We start from the raw sequence: 21,581 nt of genomic DNA on the forward strand, positions 1-21,581 counted from the left end.
ACCTTTCCTCCTATCCAAGCTGCATGCAGAAATTACACTAGGTAGTTAACTGATCAACTCACCTGTCAGTGAAGATGAAATCTCAGGCACCTGCACGTTGGCTTTGCTTAAGCAGCACTCCTAACTTTCCTGCATAGTGTTTATTATGCTTTTAGCAGGAAAAGGCTCCTGCCTGTGCCTAGTAGTGACAAAAGACAATTTGCAAAGGGACTGATACAAACTGATATAAACTGTGGTCTTTGAGGGCAGGAAGCAGTTGGGGAAGGGAGGGAAGAGGGGCAGCAATAACATTAACAGTAGTGAATGATTTACAATATCATGGCTGACTTCAAGAGCAATAAAGGAGATTTCTTTAAAAAAAAAAAGTCTCAGAGTCACAAGGTCATGACAAAAAAAAAAAAAAGAAAAAAGCTTTCTCTACCCCAAAGACTGAATTTTGGTAGCGTCTTGCTGTTTAACACTCTTACAGTTTTATAGAGAAAACAGCACATCCACTAGCCACTCATAAAGCAAGTTAAGGATAACAATTCCCAGAAAATCAAACCTAGGTCAAGTTGTGAACTAGTTTTCCATTATGAACAGGCATTCACTGAGTTACATGTTTCACAGAAGTAATTACTCTTTAACTTAAGGGCTGAGCACAGGCAGGGGAAAAATTCCTCTTGACTTTCAACATTTAAATATGTCTCATTTGGACCATCAATGTGATAACAGAAACCATACAAACATTATGCTTTCTTCATGGCATTAAGTCAAAGTACCAAGGAATCCACCTGCAGAGAAGGGTCACCATTTTACTCACTCACTCACAATGCTTTTAAGTTCTTAACATTATAATTACAATTAACATTAACAAATCATGTTAAGCACCTGTATCAGCTGGATAGGCTGCAAAGGTTGCATGTGTTTTTCCTACTCCAAACTAAAATTGATACAACAAAGCAATGTTGCTGACACTGTGCCAGGACCCAATCTTGAACTTTCAGCTGTGAAACTGGATTGCCTGCTGTACCTGTCTGGGTACATGTCGACACTTTATTTTGGACAGCAAAAGGTTGTACAGGCAAAACAAGCGATGTGAACCTCAAAATAAAATCAGCTTGATATCTAGGCATGTATGAAGTACCTTTTCTCTGGTGTTCTGGTTTCTGGAAATTGAGGTGAGTGCCTGCAGATGTGGCAGGGGAGGAAATCAAGTAATACACTTCTGGCTCTCCCAAGAAATATGAGGGGAGATTGATACAGAGAGAATAGAAATGATGGAAGAAGCTCAACGTGGAAACAAATGACTAAAACAGCTACCCATGTCAAGAAAATAACTGTATTAAACATAGTAGAAGAACGTAAATCCATTTGGCAAGGACTCTTCTGGCTGTCATTAGAGGTTAGCTTAAAAAGTTAATAACCATAAGCATAATCATTCTTCAGCACAACCACAAATTACATTTTGCTTTACTTCTGACCACATAACAGAGACAGGAATACGTGACAGAACAAATAATATGCTTGACAGATTGTGATTATATATATATTAAAGAAAAAAAAAAAGCCTGTTTTTCATATATTGATCTGCTTTGACTGAAGAACTTGTTTGATAGTTCTTGGCACTTTAGAAACAAACTGAAGAGAGCATTTAAGATGGAGTCTTAATCACTGTGACACTTTCCAAGGTATACTGCAGAAAGCTCACATTTTCTTTGTTGCTTTTTATGGCAATTATAGTACCCAAAGCTTGGCTAAAACTTTCTCTGGCAGTAAGATGTCATTTCATTTAAAACATCTGTGCCCGTGTTGCTAGTAACTGGCTGAGCTGTCCATTATGTTACACCTGCCAATATTTTGCAGTTACTTTTGACATTGTTTGCTGAAATGTCAATTTTGAAGGGAAGAAGGGAGGGGAATTCATAAAAACATACTCTGTTCTCTAAAAACCAAACCCAGTACCTCTTGTTATACTGCAGACTCTCCCTTTACATAGCAATTATACATGCTCTTTCCAAGATGAAAAAAAAAAAAAACCCAAAAAAAAAACCTTACTTCTTAAGTAATCTTACTTTTTAAATGTAAAGCGATTTATGTTTAAATGGGTAATTTCTCTACTAATGAAGGACATTTGAATCTAAATTGTACCCTTAACTACTTCTTATCAACAGTACTGTTAAAAATGTCATACTTTTACTGAAATAATATGATTAATATGAAATAATAGAAACAGACTCTGAAGTGGTAATGATCCAGGAAAAAAAAAAAAGTAAGAGGAAGATAAATTGCCACATAATATCAGATCCCATTTAAGAATCCATCTCTGATCACAGCAGACTACATATTTCAGACGAAGAATTAAGAAGTGCTACATAAGAAAACAGAGGAAGGGCTGCTTCTAACATTGCTGGTAGTTTTATAATCTGGAATAGGAACAATTCTATTATATGTAAAAATTGGTCTACAGTATCTCCATGGATGTTACTCTAAGGAAACAGTTGAATTCAAGAAGATTTGAGACAACAAGCTCCCAATAAATTCCATGCTCTTACATGTCAAAATTTAGTTCTTAAATCTTGTTGCTTTACAAGTTGCTCCTCTATGTTGAGAAGAGGGAATCTATACTTTTCTTACTGCTTGTTAGAATAGCACGTCCAATCTCATCTATGTTTATGCAGTGGTGACAAAGTCATACTTCAAAGAGAAAAAGTGAGAACAAGTATTGTGTGAGCTAGTTGTTCCAGTTCTCCTCTTCCTCCAGTCTCTACGTTCTTCATTCTCTCCATTGCACGGCAGTGTCTTTCCCAGCAGTTCTCCCTTTTGTCATACATACCCTTAGCATGGATACAATACCTCAGTGGAAAGCTAGGTTTCCCATCCAGAAAAAAAATATATATATATATTTTAATGCTGCAGGTAGGGTTACCCACTGAAAACACTTCAAGAACATTGAAGTTCTCAGGAATGGCAGAAACCATTCCTGAGGTTCTCACAGGCAGCTGGCTGACCTCTGAAACTATTCAAATAGGAAAAGTCCCCCATTTTTGCCCAGGCATTCCTATGCTGCCTTTAACCTCTTATTGCCTCTATTCACCCCCAAAAGCAACAACACAGCTCCAGCTTTCTCTTTCTAACAGCCCTACCACTCAGGCTGCTACAGGCACCCTACCTCCAATCTCCACTGGTTCCAGCTCTATAGGCTATTACCAAAGAAAAGTTGTAGAAAATTGATCTGGTACTACTAGGATATTTAAGCATCATGCAAAGCTGCATTAGTTTCACAAATATTACTTTAATAGATAATTCTTATACACTGCCAAGTGTTGAGGCTTGTCAGATACTCTTCTTCCAGAACGGGAGGCCAATTACTACCTGCTGGGAGAAATTGCCAATAGCGTCTCATACATTGGCTATAGCAGATTGGAAGGAACACTTAGCCTAGGCTTCAGAGGCCCTACAGGCACCAGCACAGGCCATTTTGTGTGGGGTCACTGCCTTCATGGAGCTGGAGTTCCTCTAACTGGCCTTCTTCAGTCTGGTCAGCAATAGTATAGTAACATTTGCTTCACATTGAAAGAAACCAGGTAAAAGGTTACAAGTGGAATATACCTGTGGCCCAGATTTCAGTTTAATAGCTTTCTAGTATTTGACTTTCTTATTTGGGAAGCTGGAGGTATCTGCCATGTGTTAACTCTGAGGATTCAGCCTGTGCAGCAACCTCTTCCAAATGCCACCCCTAAAGAAATGCTTTTTTTGTTTGCATTGTCTTTATAAGCTTACTGTCCTTGCTCCACTTGTAGAAGGAAGAATTCACAGCTTTTCTGTGAAGTTGCTGCCTTTGATGATCAAACATTTCCCTACCCATCTCATCTCGTTGCAGGAACTCTGGATTTTTGCACCTTTAACCTGCTCCTACTGCTCCAGATAATAAGGGTTCAAAATGTGTTATGTGAAATACCGCAGATTCATATATGTGAAATTACACTTTTTTAAATGAAGTCTCATACTTTATACCTTTTCTATAGAAGCAAACATACAGAGCACATGTACAATGCAGCTGAAATACTTCAGATCAAACAACTCACTCCTATCGTTATACATGTATCCTTGTCATCACTGTCAGGGGTTCCTTGATTAAAGTATACAAGTGTCAAAACATGGAGATATCATTTGAACATTTAACTTATCAACTTCAAACCAAACACACTTTGCATTACAACCTTGTGATGGCAAGTTACTTTAAGAAGTTTTTTTCCTTGGCTGTTGTTACAGGAGACTCCTGTCACATCTCTTTGCTACAGATGCATGTAATCCTGATTGTGCAATTTATCACATGAGATTTTCAGCCCCCTTCTTATGGTAATCCTTCTGTGTTTCAAGTCATTGATGATGAGAAGCAGAAATTTGCAGAACACAGGATTCTCCAACCGAGAGCAGTCTATTACAGAGAGCAAGAAGAGTAGAAGGTATGAAAATCAAAGCTCCAAGGAGATACATTCTGCTTCCAAAGCTTCATCTAAACTTTAATTTGGCAAGTATTTGCAGAGTCGCATTGTCCAAATGTTGTGTAGGCATTAACTTAGTTTAGGTCAGCTACTAACATCTCAGCCTAGAGTTTTATTTGTATAGTAACTCAGTCTGCAATAAGCAGAAATGTGCACAATGTTGCTCAAAATCTGAATTAACTGTGGCATAAAAAACTTTATATATTGTAGTGTTTTTCTACTAGCTATTGCATAGCCATCCACACCCACCAAAAAAAAAAAAGAAGTATCAGTCAGTAGTTCATCAATAGCAACATGAGAAGACATTTGTTGAGTTTGGTGCAAGTTATGATTCGCAGAACTACAGCAGATTGTGCTCAGCTTCACACCATGACTATACGCCCAAACTGCCTTGACAAACGTAATAGAACAGTTTGTTCTGTTCTGAAAGTTGTCAGATTATGTTATTTAGGTGAGATCATTAAATTCACCTCACACTACTGATTTTAGCAAGTTTTTACAAAGCTAACTCAATGGCTGTCATCATCATTCAGTATGCTGAATCACTAATGTCCACACAAATACTTTTCTCTTAATATTCTTTAGAGATCAATGTTAAAAAAAAAAAAAAAAAAAAAAGCTTTTGCTCCACTTTCTCCATATTAGGAGAGAGTCAATTTGCCACCCAAGAAATGTATAGGCAGTTCAGCTGCCCAAACTTACCTGTCCCAAGAGGAATGGGGCTTGAGACATATATTTGAGGGCAACAGGCATAGAAGTTCAAAAGCTGGGAGCTCCTATAGCTGCCAGTTTTATTTCAGAATGGCTAGATTTGATTTATTCAAGGATTTCAAAGCCAAAAGAAACAAAGCAATTATCTTTACTCTCCCTATGCAGAATCAAGGCCGCAGACTTTCACCTAGCTATTACTGTGCCAAGCTAAATACATTTTTATTGAATTGAAATTATTAGAGACATCCAATCTTGAGACCCTGAGCTGATGTTTATATTATGGTGGGATCCAAATTAGGGTTTTGGTTTACTTTTTCATTTATATTTTGGCAGGCCTAGCTGCAACAGCATCCCTCTGCTAAGCTTTGTACAAATATATAGCAAGCACATCCTGGTCACAAGGAGCTGATTGTTTAATACACAAGACAAGGAAGGGCAGGGATGGGGGTGGGGGGAGTGGAGATAGACCAGTTTACAGATGTAAAACTAAAACACAAAGAGATTGATAGCCACATTCCCGTGTCTTCCACTCCTACCGTAAGAACTGCGTAAACAAGCACTAAGCCCCTTAAAAAATCTGGCTCCAAACAACTTGTCCCAGACCACACAGGAAACCAGTGACAGAGCACAGGATGTTTGGGTGCCTTGGGAAGAAAACTGCCACTGTGATCAGGGCTTTAACAGTCACTGCATAAATACCGCAAGAGCCCTTCTCTATCCCAAAGCGTTCACACTCTGAGAAGGCAATTAACTTAAGAACAAGGCAAGTATTCGTAACACCTCCTGAGAGCCTTTGGCATGGCTAGGTTTGGCCTCACTTTTCAGCTATGAGGAGAAATCACCTATCAAAATTGCATACAAGTAAATGGTAGTTACATATAACAGGTAGCAGAAAATTACTGATTTATGTAGATAAATAAATACACACCATTTTTTTTCCTCTCTTCCACGTTTTCATTTATTGTGTAGAACAGCTGACTAGTAGTCAAACTTAAAAAGTCTGACATTTTATTACTTTATAAAAAATTAATTAAAAAAAAATAAGCACAGCCTTCAAGCAAATTGTTCTTCTGTTTCTTGTATGATACATAACACGAGGGGCAAGAAAACTCTCAGGGAAAAAAAAAAAAAGTTTTCGGGGGGAGCACACCAGTAGTGTACACAGTACCTCCTGACTGTGTTTTGTGACTGGTGTACAATCACGACTGTTAAGAACACACTGGGGAATTCCAAGGTGCAAAGGACTCTTACATATTTTCCAGATTAGCAACGCTTCTCTGCTCAGCAGCCACATTAGCAGACACCTGATGGTGCAAGCCAAGCAAGTCACTGTGGGAGGGATCCAGCTGGCAGAGCAGTAAGTGCCTTGCTGCCTGCCAGAGCACAGGTAACCCAGGAGCCACTATATGCACCTTTTGCTCTCCATGGATCAGATAGATAAATTATGATCTTATGTTAGGTTGATTAGAATTAGATTCATGCACCCCTCTCAGATGCTTCTGAGCACACACACACACACAAAAAAAAAAAAAAAAAAAAGTTGATATCCTACCAGGAAAGCCAAGCTGGCTTCTCCTACAGTCCATATAGCTATATGGAGTTTAACACTGGGGCTTTATGAGCTTGTTCAATTAGTGTAATCCATGGCCTATGTACCATCTAGCTGAAGAACCGGGCAGCTTCTCCCCTTGCCAGCTTGTAGTTTGTCATAGGTATGGAAAGCCAAGGGACTCGTCTTGGGTTGTGCTTATCTGTTCCACACCCCCACCCTCAGTTCTCAGCTGCTTCTGCTGGTAATTGTTAGATGTTGCCTTAGAAAGCTAATGCATTTTTACAAATGTGTTTGTCACATTGCTCATTTCACTCGATAGTTGTATACAGTTTACAGGAAGCAAGTTAAACAGACCAAATTTCAAATGGGAAGCCAACAACAACAAAGAGAGAGAAGCACGCATGCACGCACTGAGCAGAAGAACAAACGGCTATTACTCAGTTTCATGGCACTATAATTTCACATGGAGCAACAGGTGACAATTTATGCTGCAGAAATTAGGACAGTACTACGAATAAACGGAGAATTCTTGTTTCCTTGCTGTATTGCATCCCCCACCTTTACAGAGGATATGCTAAATTAGGGCTAGTGGATCAAAGCGAGGGAATTCAAAAAGATGATCACTGAATTGCAGGCTTTACCCCAGGACTCAGAGTTGCTATTGCATGAGATCACCTATGAATAAAAACAAACGACCTAAAAGTCTTGCCAGCTGCCCCACCCCTCTCCCTACTTATTTCAGACAAAGTCATTTCCTTTTAATTACGCAGCTTAGCATATGTAGAAATACAGTTTCTTCTCCTTGTAAATACATACCCAAGGTTTGATCCCAATTAGATTATAGGATTGAAATAAGGCTGTAGGATCTTCCAGCAATAGGTCAGAAGCTTTGAGTCTACTGGTGAAATTTTTGTTCTTGACAGATCTAGGCTCAGGTGGGAACTCCAACAATTCATCAAGTCGTTACATGAATGCTCTGTGATACAGCCAATAGGCAAGGAGTTGTTTGCTTTGGTGTGATGGCAAGAGGACTGGCACAATAGACAATCGATGTTGTTAGCAATTTAGACTAGTAAATTAAAGTGTAAACTGAATTAATACCATTACTTTTTAACTAGAGGTCAATGCAAATTAAAGTAAGAGCCAATATTTTAGAATTAACTTATATACTTGTGAGCTCCCATTTAAAACAGGTAAGTATTATATGCTTCCAGAGAAAGAGAGACATTAGAGAATTCATTCAGAGCAAGATTGGGATAGAGCTAGTGTCAAATCCCCCAAGTTTTTAAAGACATTAGGCAAGAGACAAGTTCATCCAGCATTGTGATTAAGGCTAAGCCTGCTCTTGGGGATGCCATCTGTCTGGCTGCTCCAGAAAACAGCAGTCCTACTCCTCCTTTGCATCAACACTGCTACTTATCTGGTCTTAGAGTGAGCTGGCCCAGGCACCAATGAGTCAGTGTTCACCTGTGCTGGTCTGTGGGAAGTAATGGCAAGGTACAAGAAGTGGGACTATGCCATTTAACAGCAGGTAGCCATTAGAGCAACTTAAATGTAAAGCAAGACTTTACTGAAAGTAAAATGGAAGTTCCCCATCTCAAAGGTATGTTGTAAAGAGGAATACAAAGATTATTAAGTACTTGGATTCACAGAGCTCCTCTGATAACTTGAAGAGGTCTTTTTCCCATTGAGCAAGCTAAAGAAAATGGCTGATTGAACTGTTTACATTTTTGATTCCAGTAACTGTCATCCAGAGTCTTTTGTAAGTACATATCACAAGGTTTAGAAGAGCCTCTTCTAGGCTGCCAGAATATTCACTGGGTTTCCAGAGCATTCCATACTTCAGAGTCACCCGTAAAGTAAGAGGGAGGCAGCACCCAAAGGTACATAATGCAACTTCCAACCACGTTATCAGCTGGCTTCCTCCTGAGCAGACTGGCTCAAACAGTGAAGTTCATTCATGCAGGAAAGGGACTCCTACCATTACAGCACACACCTCCTATAAAATTCCTTGAAAGGAATACCTAGACACATCCAAACCTAAAAGCCTTTCTTCCCCATCACCACGAATCCAAAACATCATTTGCTGCAGCCTATAAGACTTTGCTTCAATTTGCTGAAGTTTTTAGTAGTTCAAAACCCTCATTCAGCTTTGCTACCACTCCTTGGCAGGTACATCAGTACCTATGCTCACATAGCAGGCACTTTAAATAAAGTTCTTGAGGGTGGGAAGGTAAGGTCAGTGAAAAGTGAAGTGAAAGCATTTGCTCACAATAAAATAAATAAATAAATAAATAAATTTACTTCAGTTATTAATGCTAGGACAGAATATAAATAACTACCAGAAATCTAAATAAACTGGATAGCATGAGATTAATCTTGCTGCAGATAAGTACATGAAGAGGCATTTTTGGAGGAGCCATTTAAAATTATTCATGTAGACTGAGTTTTAAACTAACTGTAGTTTCTTAGGAAAAGTTTATGCATGATCCTGGACTGTTTAATAAGGATGTTTTCTTGAAGTCCAGAGATACCAAGAAAGCAGATAAGATACTGGGCTGTACTTAGAAGCAGATGAAAATATGGGAAAATATTACAAAACCAATGTATATATGTTTTATATTAGTACATGGCCTCGACTTTACTCTGGAGTTCAGTTTCTGAGAAAACTGTCTACTGATAATACAGAGTAGAAGAAGAAGGACTGAAAAGAATTCAAGAAAGAGCGTAAAGCATGAGTGGAGAAGGCTTCCACGCAAGAAGTAGAAATTATAAAGATGTAAGGTCAAATTAGAGTAAGCTTATAGTGGTAGCAGCAGACTATGGAAATATCAGGAAAGGGACATTGTTGACATAGCTCCTTTTTGCTTCTCCAACCACATTCCATTTCCCACCATGGGATCTGGGAGGTAAATTAGGATCCTATGAAGTATCTTATAGGCTCTTCTATCTCTTTTCCTACAGTTCCAGGCAGAGTTATGCTTACTCTATGATTTTTATTTATTTTCTTTTTCATCCAAGTACACCACATAGAATTTGTGGTGCAGAAGTCTGACATGCCTCAGCTGCCATTGCCAGAGAGCTCAGTTATTCATACAGGAGATCCTTCAGTGACCATCAGATTGGGTTGACTAACCAGTTCTTTGAATTCAGACTCATGGCTTTTACAGTAGCACGACTTATATTCCTCCACTGTATGTGTTTTGGTGTTTCATCCACTTATTTTGCATTTGTTTTTCAAGAGTGAACTTCCCCTGCAGGGACTCACAACAAAGTTTACAATAGCATGAACATGAGCGGTTTCTCAAGAAGCTTATCTGCTCTGGAAAAGAGAAAGCAAAGGCATCTGACTTGAGACATAGTGAATTTCAAAATTTTTCCTTCCATAGGATACCTTCATAGAAACCCTTCAGAGACAGTCCACCTAACAGATATTCTTTGGCCACAAGTTGAAAGTCGCTATGATCAAGAATTAAAAGGAAGCTGAATAACAGCAAATAGTGCAATTGAACCCAATTAACCATTCTTGTAAGGAGGTGGGGAGGACATACAGAGGCAGGGGGAGAGAGAGAGAGAGAGAGGCAGGAAGAGGTACATTCTAAACCAAACATGTTAATACTCAATAAGCCTTCTACTGCAACATATAATTAGCTTGTTGAACACATTCCCAGAGGATATCGTTGCACTAAATAGTTTAGTGGATATGACTATAGATATTCCTTGTTTTTAATGTACCCAAGGTAAACACTATTTTATGGCTTCCAGGAAGACAATACCCAGCTTGCACTTGTGCTGTAAAGCCCCTTGTATATCACCCACCAACACAGACACTGTGCAACTAATTTTAATGTGTAAGCTCTGCATTGGGGTGTTTCGCGTTAACCTCTGTCAAATACATGGTTTTGGGCTAGGGAGAGTGTTGCCAGTGTGGTAATTTGTGCCTCCCTAAGATCTACCCAGTAATAATGATCCCCTCCCTCCCTTACTTAGTAGGATACCTATTGCCATTTCATAGTGAAGGCAGCCAGAAATTATTCTCAAGTTCTTAAGATTTTGAGCAGTCTCCCTTAAAAAGGAAATCTATATCAAAGCAGAGGTGTTATCAGAGGAGTAGCAACAGCAGGTGGGAAGAGAACAAGAACTGTTTCTCCCTTGTCTTTCATTTAAATGTGTGGTTGGGTTTGTTTGTTTGGGGGGGGTGGGAATTTTATTTTTTATTTTTTTAAACAGACTGGCCAGCTCTACTTGTCATTTTTTAGCCATAAAGAGAGTTTGTTCAAGGTCTGTAAACATTTGACTGCATTTAGCCTAGAGATATTACATTTCAAGGATCCTTTTAATACAGTACAAATATGTTAAAGGTCAGAAGTATATGTGCTACTTAAACTCTATTTTTCCAATTTCTAATAGCTGCCTTGTTAACAGAGAGGATAGCGATGTGGTGTTCAGCACCCTTTTGCATGTTCCAGATCTCTAACTCACAAAGCTAGGGGCCAGTCCAACTGCTGCATACATCAACAGTAATACTTCAGTTCATATAGTGCTTAAAGAAAAACAGAACTGAATAGCAACAACAAAATAAATTGGTAAATAAAAGCACTGCACATGCACACCCACCCACCAGTCGTGTCTTATTTCACAAAAGAAGAAAGACACAGAAGGCCAGCTTAAAATCAGCTGATTTAAAGTTGTAAGAGGTTCACCATTATTTATGCTCCCAGGAAAGGCAATGACCAGCACTTAGCAAGTATGGTGCCCTCCTCCAAACATCCCAGACCACCCTAGGGTACAATATCACACAACCCAAAACGTACACAGGTTCTGCACCTTCTCCAGAGGTACCTGGCAATAGCTATGTCCAGAAACAAGGCAGCAGACTACAGCATTAGTAGCAGGTTAATAATTACTGCAGTCTTTCAGACTCTCCAAAGTATTTTAAACAGAAGCAATAAAAAAATATTGAAAGAAAAAATGAAAAGCAAACAACTCACCATTCTGGAAACTATAAGCCTTCTCCTAGATCCAAATTAAGCCGTGGCTCAGGACATCAGCACTGTTGAAAGAGCACCTATTTTTTGCTCCAGCTTTGAAAAATTCCAGTGTGCTGAGGGCTTGGTTAGCTGCTGTGAGCACACCTGGCGTGTGCCTGTCCCTTAGGGGTGCTGAGCAATGCCTGCTGGAACTTGCAGTCTAGCAGGTACCCGACACCACTTGTGCAAACAGACAGCAGTGAGCGAAGGAACTACATTACCCATAATTGCCTTCAGCTAGTTTATGATTACACCTGAAACCTGGAGAGGCGGTGTGGGAGTTTCGCCTTGGGGAGGAGAGATAGGCACACATGGAAAAGAAAAAGGATATGTACATTCCTTATAAGACACTAGAAAATGGCTAAGGTTTTGTACTTTCATGTCACGTTGCAGGTCTGCAGAATACCCTGGGAGGGGGACAAAGGATGGTTTTCTGATAAAGTTTGAGGCTGGAAATAATTAGATTTACAGGCAAAGAACACAGTGACCAAAATCGCATGAACCTGTAGGACCGGTTTGGGCATCTCTGTGCATGTAAGGTAATCAGACAAGTGGGTATGAGGAAACAAATGAACAAGGGGTGGCAATGGCCTGAGAAGATATCTACCGTTGAGGTGAGGCTGAGACATTCAGGGATAAATATTTCCTTTTGGGCTCTGTGACCTTGAGGAAATAGTAAGTTTTCCTAAACATTTTATTGCAAGTGCTGCAGTATTGATTTCAGCGTTTTGTAGGATTAGAGGGACAAAGATCATAGCCACAGAGAGATAAGATAAATGGCCTTTGAAGCAGAGTTGTCACAGGGAGTTGGAGAAGAAATGATTTTCCTGTCCTGTTTTTATTTGCTAGCAGTGTTTTTGTGGCATTTAAGATTCACAGATGAAGCTCTCCTTTAATAACAAGGGACTTTCAAAGCATGCCTCCAAAAATGCTGAAGTGTAAGCCAACAGGATAAAAAAGGTGGAGAAAAGCAGAATCCTGGTTGTTTATTGAGGAGATGATGTCAATACTAGAGGGCAATTTCCAACAAACAAGTTATTATTTGCCAATATGTGTGGTTTTGTTCAGTGAGGAACATTGTAGCAAAGTGGGGTCAAACTCAGCAAATAGTTTCATCTGGAAAAAATGAAGGGGAAAAGTATTAGCAGGAAAGGTGCCAACATCATTTCTACTAAGGGGTCAATCCATTGCAGCACCTACAACATTTCAATTCCTTCAGAGAATGAAACGCTTTCTTACCCACCCCTTAATCCAGAAAACAGACTTTCCTACCTGATTTTTGGGGATTTTAAGGTGGGAACCTCTGCTATTTCATACAACAAACTGAGATGTTGACTGTGACGGAGATGAAAAAAAGAGATGTCCCATCTCTAAGTGCCCTAATCAACTAGATAACGCTGTTGAGAGAGCTCAATTGTCCTGTCAGAGGTAGGAGGTCAGAGTAGTACTACTGAACAACACAGCAGGGATACTCACTTTGTACTAAAAGTGTTACATAAAAATTAATTGATTTCTATTTCCCCTGCTTCTGTAAAGATCTAGAGATCTAGTTTAGAAACTCAAGGTCTGGAAATATAGTATGTAGTTCAGATAAATTTCCATTAGACACAAGAAGGATATGGGAAACATTTCCAGGGATGCTTGGTGTCTTACTTGGAGCTGTTGAGAAAGCAAATAATAAATTTTTGTTATTTATATATATATATATATACACATTTGTGTGTGTGTAGGAACTGTCTATCATGTGTCTCTAATACTGGTGACAATGGCACACCCAAACCTGTTGAAGCTCATTTTACACTAATACCATTATTTAGAAATGAAGATATTGGTATCATAAACTCTAAATTTCTAAATCTTTTCTATTATTTTAGATTGTTCTTTAAAATTTCTACTTAGCTAAAATACCTCAGACTTCATTTCTCTGGGTAGAGCCAGATGTTTTTGACAATCCATTCTTTTGATTCAAAGAACAATTTAAAAAACATTAATGGTATTTTACCTTAAACAGGAAGAGTTAAGTTTAGGCTGATTATTTTTAGCTTCTCTTTTCATAAGAATGAATCAAAGCTCAGTCAATCTAATATGATTCTCAGCTAGGAAGTTATTATAGAGGATATCTGTACCTGTAGCTTTGTGGGACCCTGCTGACCCACATAAAGCACCTACAGAATTCCAGTTCACCTTTGGGCTTCAGAATAGGGCTTGAGTATTTCCAGAGTTTATCTGGGTATTCTGTACAAGGGTGACCAATGATTAGTTCCCATATTTTTATTAAAGTCTTCTACTTCTCTCATGTTACATAATTGAGTTTACCTTTAAGGCATCTAAAGTAGGTGTTTAAAAAACAACACTGCAACCCTATTACCTCTCCAGAAAAAGATCTGACCCATCTGCTTCCTTTTCCAGACCGTAGTAACCCGTACTCTGCTGCAACTTTTCTTTGAATATCATTTGATGAGACACTGTAGTCTTCTGCAGCTTGACTCATTTTCATAGCAAAGTCTTCCATAAAACACATTTAGACTGCTAGGTTTTAGGAATGCTAAGTATTATGTGGACAGTTAGTAAGCAATTTTGTGTGTTTAATTAACCACACTGTTTGCGTAGAGGGGAAACCCACAAGCTGTACATGGAGACAAAAGCAATAGCAGATGTTCACAGGCTCATTTGGCAATATATTTCTCACTTTATTTTTTGTTTGTGTGTTTGTTTGCTAAGCTCAATCCACTTCTCAGATATGTTTTTGTCATTGAAGTCAGTGGAATTCGGAGGAATATTTTGGGAAAGAAGTGTGGCTTATTATGTTAATTTTGAGATGGAAAGTTAGGAAGCTGAGAACACATGGTATAGGAAGGTATAGGAACATATTTGAGGTATAGGAAGCCCCAAATGAAAGCTGAACACAATGGGTCAGTTGATGTGAAAACATTGACTAGTGTAGCAAGGGCAGAACTGTTCCGCAGCAGCTTAGGCTGCCAACTTTGGGCACAAGCAACATCATGGGATACTTACCTCACTTTAGAAGCTGGTGATTGCCAACAAACCACATCCTTTGGCTTTTGCAACCTTACTGGTAGTGGTGGCAGGATCCTGGAAAGCTTGGGAGTGTAAACAGTTGCGTTCTGGCTTGATGTAACATAACGTATATGGGATGTGGCAGCCATGTCTTCACTTCTTATTTGATTACAGTACGGGCTTTCCATCTCAGTGATTTTTCCTTTTTGTTTGTTTGCTTAAATAATTACATATTTTGATGGCTAAAACCAGCAATGATTACAGGGTTAAAGGGTTCACTTCAGTTCTGTCTGTAAACAAATTTTGTTTTCAAAATACTGGATAGCTGGGCTTATTACAAGAATGACAAACACTAGGGTTTCAATGTACATTACATATTGTTCTCATCCCATTTGTTTCAGTTGTTTCTAAAGCTGATGAGAAAGCAAATATGAAGCCCCCGTCCATTGTGCCAATAGAAAAAAGGCATTATAAATACAAAACTACATGACAATTACCTGTATGATGATTTTAATGAAAACTATCTGTGGCCACTGCAACATCATTTATGCATAGGTGTGTGAGGGGTTAAAAAAAAAAAAGAATATCAGACCATTCTGTACATAAATAAGCCACTCACACATGGTCAAATACAGACATTTTTTTTTCCTCCCATCAGTGGCAGAAAAGCTTCCATGACAGAGACTATCCTGGCCAAAAATGTTTACACATGGGGTAACAGCTTGTGTAACTAACTCCCAGTGAAATAATATTTAATAACCAAGAGATGTGTGGGGGTTAGAGCTGGTTTTTTGCCAGGTCTATGCTAGAAAATGTTTGATAGCGTAGCAGAAGCAGTTTGGGCTGGTTTTACTGATTCCAGAACCCGGAGTATAATCTATACCAGCAAAAGCACTGATGCTGCCAGCTCTGCATCCTTGTTAGGGCTGTTGCCAGTATCAAACATTGCCAAAAATCACATTCCTAAGGGACATTACTTACACTAACAAAAGTTTCTAATACAATGCGGGCTATACAAACACTAATGAATACTCCACCCAAGCAGGCAAAACCACCTTTCTTGATAAACAGTGACCCAAAGCAATCAGAAAGCCTTCACCTGGTTTCTGAAGGGCAGGATACAGCCTTGTGCAACCTTAAACCCCAGAAAGACAGCTCAATGCATGGACAACTGTGAAGCAGGACATCTTTTAGACTTCAGTCAAGGTGAAGACTTGTTTAAAAAAAAAAATCTGTTTCATTCTGTTTTAATGAACATAGAATTGATGGCATCAGTATTATATGGGAAACAACAGCCAAACAGCCAAAGTCCACAGCAGAAATGTATAGTAAAATGGCTGAAGGCAATTGGTCAAACTGAAACAACACTGTGCAGCATAGAAGATAGTAAGGAAAATATATTGAGCAGCAAAAGCTATGTCTATGTTTATTATACCTGCTTGTACTCTGGAAAAAAAAAAAAAAAAAAAAAAGGTTATCCACTGTGAGATGAATCAAAAACTGAAATTTATTTATAAATAAATAAATAAATAAATCATGAAGTCCAGGTGAAAACACAGTTGCTCTGTTTTGCATATATCAATAGCTTGAGAGAAATCAGGAAATCGTTGTTTTTTCTCTAGTACTAATCTTAGTGAAAGAATAAGTATACCATGGCCTTACATTAATGAAATGCAATAATCTTATTATTACATTATTTTAAAAGAGGTGTGGTTTTATTTGTTTGCTTGTTTGTTTTCTACTGAAGAGAAAACTTTATAGAGAATCATCTAAACAAAATATTAATGTGAACAGGTAACTGGAAAATTGGAACTGAAAAATACCAGAGCAAGAACTTTCCTGACTGGGGAGCATGTTTGCCAAAAGGAACTTGGAGGAAGGTCTCTGACAGTGGTAAAGAAAAATCTTTCTCACCTGAAATAGCAAGTGGATTGGAACTTGAGCCCTAGGGAAGGACCCACAAAGTATCTTTTGTGACATGGAAACATTTCCTTTCTGAAACTAAAGTTGTTTGGTTTCCTTAGCTGCTAGATTGCATTATGCAAAGTCAGTTCCTTAAACAAACAATTTTTTTGGTGTTTATCCCATTTTCACTCTGTCACTAGTAAACCTCTTTCATCCACAGCAGAATCTGCTGCTCTCTGCAGGGAAGAGTCACTCCATTCCCACAAAGGCGCCAGGTGACCTCAAGAAAAGGAAAACAAATTTGGTTTTAGCATGCAAGCCTTCAAACTCAGTCAATAAGGCACAGGCAAAGGCTCCTGTGGCCCAAGCTGTGTTTTAGGGAGACCCATTGTAGAGAAGTGCTTGCAGTAATGCCTCCAGAACCAAGGCAGAAACAGCAGTAGATGACAGCGCCACATAAGACTTATTCCTATAGAGCTAGACTGGGAAAAGAATAACAACTGTCAGGTTAAGAAATGTCTTTTTTTTTCCTCCTAGTTTCTCATTAAATCCCCTGGACTAATTGATATGGATCATTTAACTTACATTGCATGTCACCAATGAAAATGTTCTACATGACAGTAAACAAAAGTTCTGCACATAGGAGTGGAAAAGCAAAATAACAGAGTCCAGGCCAAGGAGTTCATGTCTTAGAGTAATAAATGGAGAAGCAAGAAAAACTCTTCCATTTCAGAATATTTTCTTTTATTTTTAGAAATGATTAACACATTGTACCCAGCTGTACTTTGGTAGAAAATAACTGGTTACTAGAGAACTGAATAGGGTTTTTGCTGCTGGTGGTTTTAGCCTGATTTCCGTAGGGGAAAAAAAAAAAAAAAAGGCACATACAATCATGCCATGCCGTGCCTAAGTCTGTCTGTGATTGTCCATCCTCACCACTATTTTGTGAATCCATTAGCCATTTCAGCTCAATTCAATTCAATGCAGGGACAGAAATCTCAGATTTGATAGGATGCTGCAAGTTTCATGAAAAGATTCATCCATGTAAAGAGCGATAGTTAAGAATCTCAGTGGAGAAAATTTTACTGTATTATTAGACATCAGAGGATCACACAGAACAATCAGAGATGGCCTGCTATGACAGCACAAACTGTAGAAAGGTTTCAGGGCTTGTCCCTTTTTAATGGTGAAGAATCCAGTTCAAAACACAAATTCATGAAAAAAAAAATAGCTCCAGAATCTCCACTTCCTCATAGGAATTAATTTTTATTTTTCATTTTGTTAGTCAATGTTCATGTAGGGGGGAGGGGGAGGAGGTATTTATGTACAATTATACAACATAAACATAAACAATTAGAATCTAATCTCACTGTAGATCCCAAGCAAGTCTACTGAATTAAATAGTATGTGCCTGGCTTTGACCATATAGTTTGTCAACATGGACCAGTTTTTCAACAACTACAATGTTATGAACTTGAAAGTCTGGCCACAGGTGCCTCACTGGCAGTCATAAGATACCAGATGCTTTTGAAAGTCAAACCTTTGCTTAGTGCCTAGCTGGAAAGCAGGTTTTTCTGAAAATCACATTTAAGCTACCAGGACATTACAGCATAATTTACCTATAAACTAAATATTTATTCCTTTATCACAGGTCATATCTCCACTAATATGGGAGCTAATAAACCCTGAAAATTTAGGGGCACAAATTCAATGTTTTCTTCATTGTGAAGTGAGGATTCTTTTAGTAGAGAACATTTCCCCAGTTTAGTAGAAAACATTTCTCCCATTTTAAGTTTGCTTTATAAAGATTGCTTTATAGCCTGTATTTAATGATAAACTCAAATGTAACTAATTTGCTAACCCTAAAAAGTAGCAAAATAACAAGTCAGCAGCAAAGCTATAAGTGGCACTGCAAGAAGGGACTAGTCACCCAAGATCCTTAATCAGATCATGTTGTTGCTTAGAGTGATGTTTCTTTGAAATGCAGGCAATTACAATAAACCAGATGACAGCACATTTCTTCAATAGTCTAGGTCTATTACATATTTGACCTGTCACACCCAGTGCTTCATGCCTAATACTTTAAAAATTCATTGCTTATATTTACTGCATTGGTATTTCAGATTAAGAAGTGTAAAGATTTCCTTTCAAATGTTGCATTCAATTAGAAATAGGACTCATGGCTTATATGATGTCTGTGGCATGAAAAACAATTTATGTGCAAAGCTAGCATAGAATGATCACATATTATTAATCAATTACTTTTGTAAAATTTTGCAGATTAAAAATGTATAGCTATGAGATGCATTTTTTTTTCATTTATTTTCCCTTGATAATTTTATTATGTTTATTTTTTTTTATAGCAACTCTAATCAGATAAATTCTACTATACCTTTGTCCCAGACTTGAGATACAGAACTGTGGATTTGAGCTCTCACATTCTCTGGACCTATTACCTAGAAAAAGGCACATGGTTTCTCACTGTTTGGTACAGCAGGAAAGGGAAAAATCTTATAACAAAGCAAAGAAATAAAAAAACACTGAGAAAGAAACTATTCAGCTATGTAACCATTCAGAAGTTCACTAAGTTTCCGAATCAGCAAAACATCAGCTAATCTTGCTGTTGTTGATGCAGTTCAGATACATATTTAATCATGTATTTTGGTGTTCTGCTATTTAGGAATGGTATTATCATACCTGCATTGCATATGTACATGTTTTTTTCCTGAGTTGGAATCTAAGCTTTGGAGTATGTATCTCATAGCCACACAAGAAACTGATAGCGTCATCAGCCTGCTAATACTGCCTCACCTTTTAATAACTGCAGTGTAATTTTCCAAAAGCTCTGTGAACATCCACTGGATCTGCAAAACACTATTTCTGGAACTGCAATCTGGTTTTCTATAACAATAAATGTCCGGTGCACTATGAGTGTATCATGCTTCCTCATAATGCAGGCTGATCCCCCTCCTTTTGGAAAAGGCCTGGCGTTATCATCACAGGGGAAAGCAGGACCTGACTTTAATTCCCAAGTGCCACACAGGCAGTAAGAGCTCTGCAGACCTTTGCTCAGACATTGCTCAAATGCTGCGTCTACAGAATAATTCAAAAGCAGCCTGGCAGATCTTCAGGTGAAGTTTCCAGTTGTCACCCTGCTGTGTGAAGGAACTGCAAACCCTGCATGGGCAGAATGCTGCAGCACACCCTTGGGGGTTGCTCCCGTGTCAGCGCTGCACAGGCACAGCACGGGGTACTTGGAGGTCTACCACCGCTACATGCTCCTCTGCAGCTGAAATGTCCTCACATGGCTAATCTGAAGCACACATGATGGTCCTGAGACCTTCCTAGAAGGCCTTTAATGTTGCCTAACAAAAGGGAAGATCATTTCTGGATGCCTTGGGAGCAATAGCGCCAGAACTGAAGAGTATTTCCACAAAAGAGCCACTCCCAGAACTGGCCAGCTCTGGGAATAGCAATTGCCACCTCTGGGCCCATTGAACTTGAAAGAAATCCTCTTACTCAGTAATACCACCAATTGCCCCTGATGACAATAATGGCTCTAATTACTGGCTCTGTTACCTGAGCGCTGCGTGATGGTACAGAAGTCCTCCACCCATGGCCGGCACCTCAGGCACTTCTTCCCAGCATATGAGGCAGCGGTACCACCACATACCGTCATTATGAGGATTGAGGCTGTTAATAAAGCAATAACAGTAGTACAAGAAGATAATATTCTGACCTCATTCTCTGTCAAAATCACATTTCTCTTTGTTTTAAGTTTTCTCTTTTAGGGCTTTCAGAGGCTCTGGTTAAAAATCAATTGCCAGCTTACAGAAAATGCTCAAGGTGTAATAAATAGTATAATTTAAGTACAGCACATGCTGAGGATACAGCTATTAAAAAAAAAAAAAAATTAAGCCAGATCTTCAGCTGCTATTAATCAGAGCAACTCCACTGAAGTAAAGGGAGTAATTCCATTTTGCATCTTTTGAGGATCCAATTCCAATGTCTGCCACCAAAGTTGTTAAATATGGAACATTTCTTTGGTGCACGAGGTCCCTGATAACTGAAAGCTCTGAGAATAGGAGCATTTTTGTTCCTGTTTGCTGGGTTTTGAAGCCCACATGCAAGCCTTTTATGGGATGTTGTGGAAGGCAGGTTCTGCAGTACGCTGAACACTTTTGGTGCTGACTGGCTCAAGGGAGTGCTCACTCAGAAATCTTGCAAGGTTTGCTCTTGTTGTCTTCATTTTTAATGTAATGATTTACCTTTGTTGACACCTACTGGAGCAAGATAAGATCAAACAATTATCTGCCTTAGACTTCATTACGTGACATGGGTGGTTTCAGGAAACATTTTCCAGCAAAACAACACAATCAGCAATCACTTAACCTAGCATCTTCCAGTGATGTACATATTTCCCTCTCTTTTTTTTTTTTTTTTCAAATATGAGCAACAAATAAAAAATGACATAAATCTATCTCAAATGTAACAAAAGAATAGTTGCATTTCAGTAAACACACATACAACAATTAATGTCTGTGAAATAAGATGGTTTCACATAACAGTTTGGATCCCAGAGAATTCACAAGGATTCCCTTTGCAAGCCTTTCTTGCTGAAGGCCAAGTTCAGAAACATCCATAAATTGGGCAGTGATGCTGGCACATTTCAATAAAATTTCTAGACTATAGTAATGCAAATGCAAAATAAATAATTAAAATGCTCATAAATATTTGCCCATATAAAAACCCACTTTTTTGCTTTCACATCGTTATCCAATCTTTTCACTTGCTTAGTTTATTGGCATTTTGGACTGCATTTCTATATAAAGGAACACTTTTTGGAATAGGAGGTCATTATCTCACTTTATTAATAGT

At 38.6% G+C, this 21,581-nt stretch overlaps 1 protein-coding gene across 1 annotated transcript in view; it reads right to left on the bottom strand.

Moving 5' to 3' along the window:
• MACC1 (MET transcriptional regulator MACC1) overlaps window positions 1-11,956 on the bottom strand; it is a 36,905-nt gene extending 24,949 nt beyond the window's left edge. Inside the window, exon 1 of the mRNA XM_080577847.1 lies at window positions 11,742-11,956. Within this exon, the coding sequence (XP_080433973.1) occupies window positions 11,742-11,744 (3 nt within the window). The 5' untranslated portion in view covers window positions 11,745-11,956. The remainder of the gene's footprint in view (window positions 1-11,741) is intronic.
• Window positions 11,957-21,581: the final 9,625 nt, after the last annotated feature.

Source organism: Anser brachyrhynchus (assembly GCF_964034855.1).
Source record: "Anser brachyrhynchus genome assembly, chromosome: 2".
Taxonomy (NCBI): domain Eukaryota; kingdom Metazoa; phylum Chordata; class Aves; order Anseriformes; family Anatidae; genus Anser; species Anser brachyrhynchus.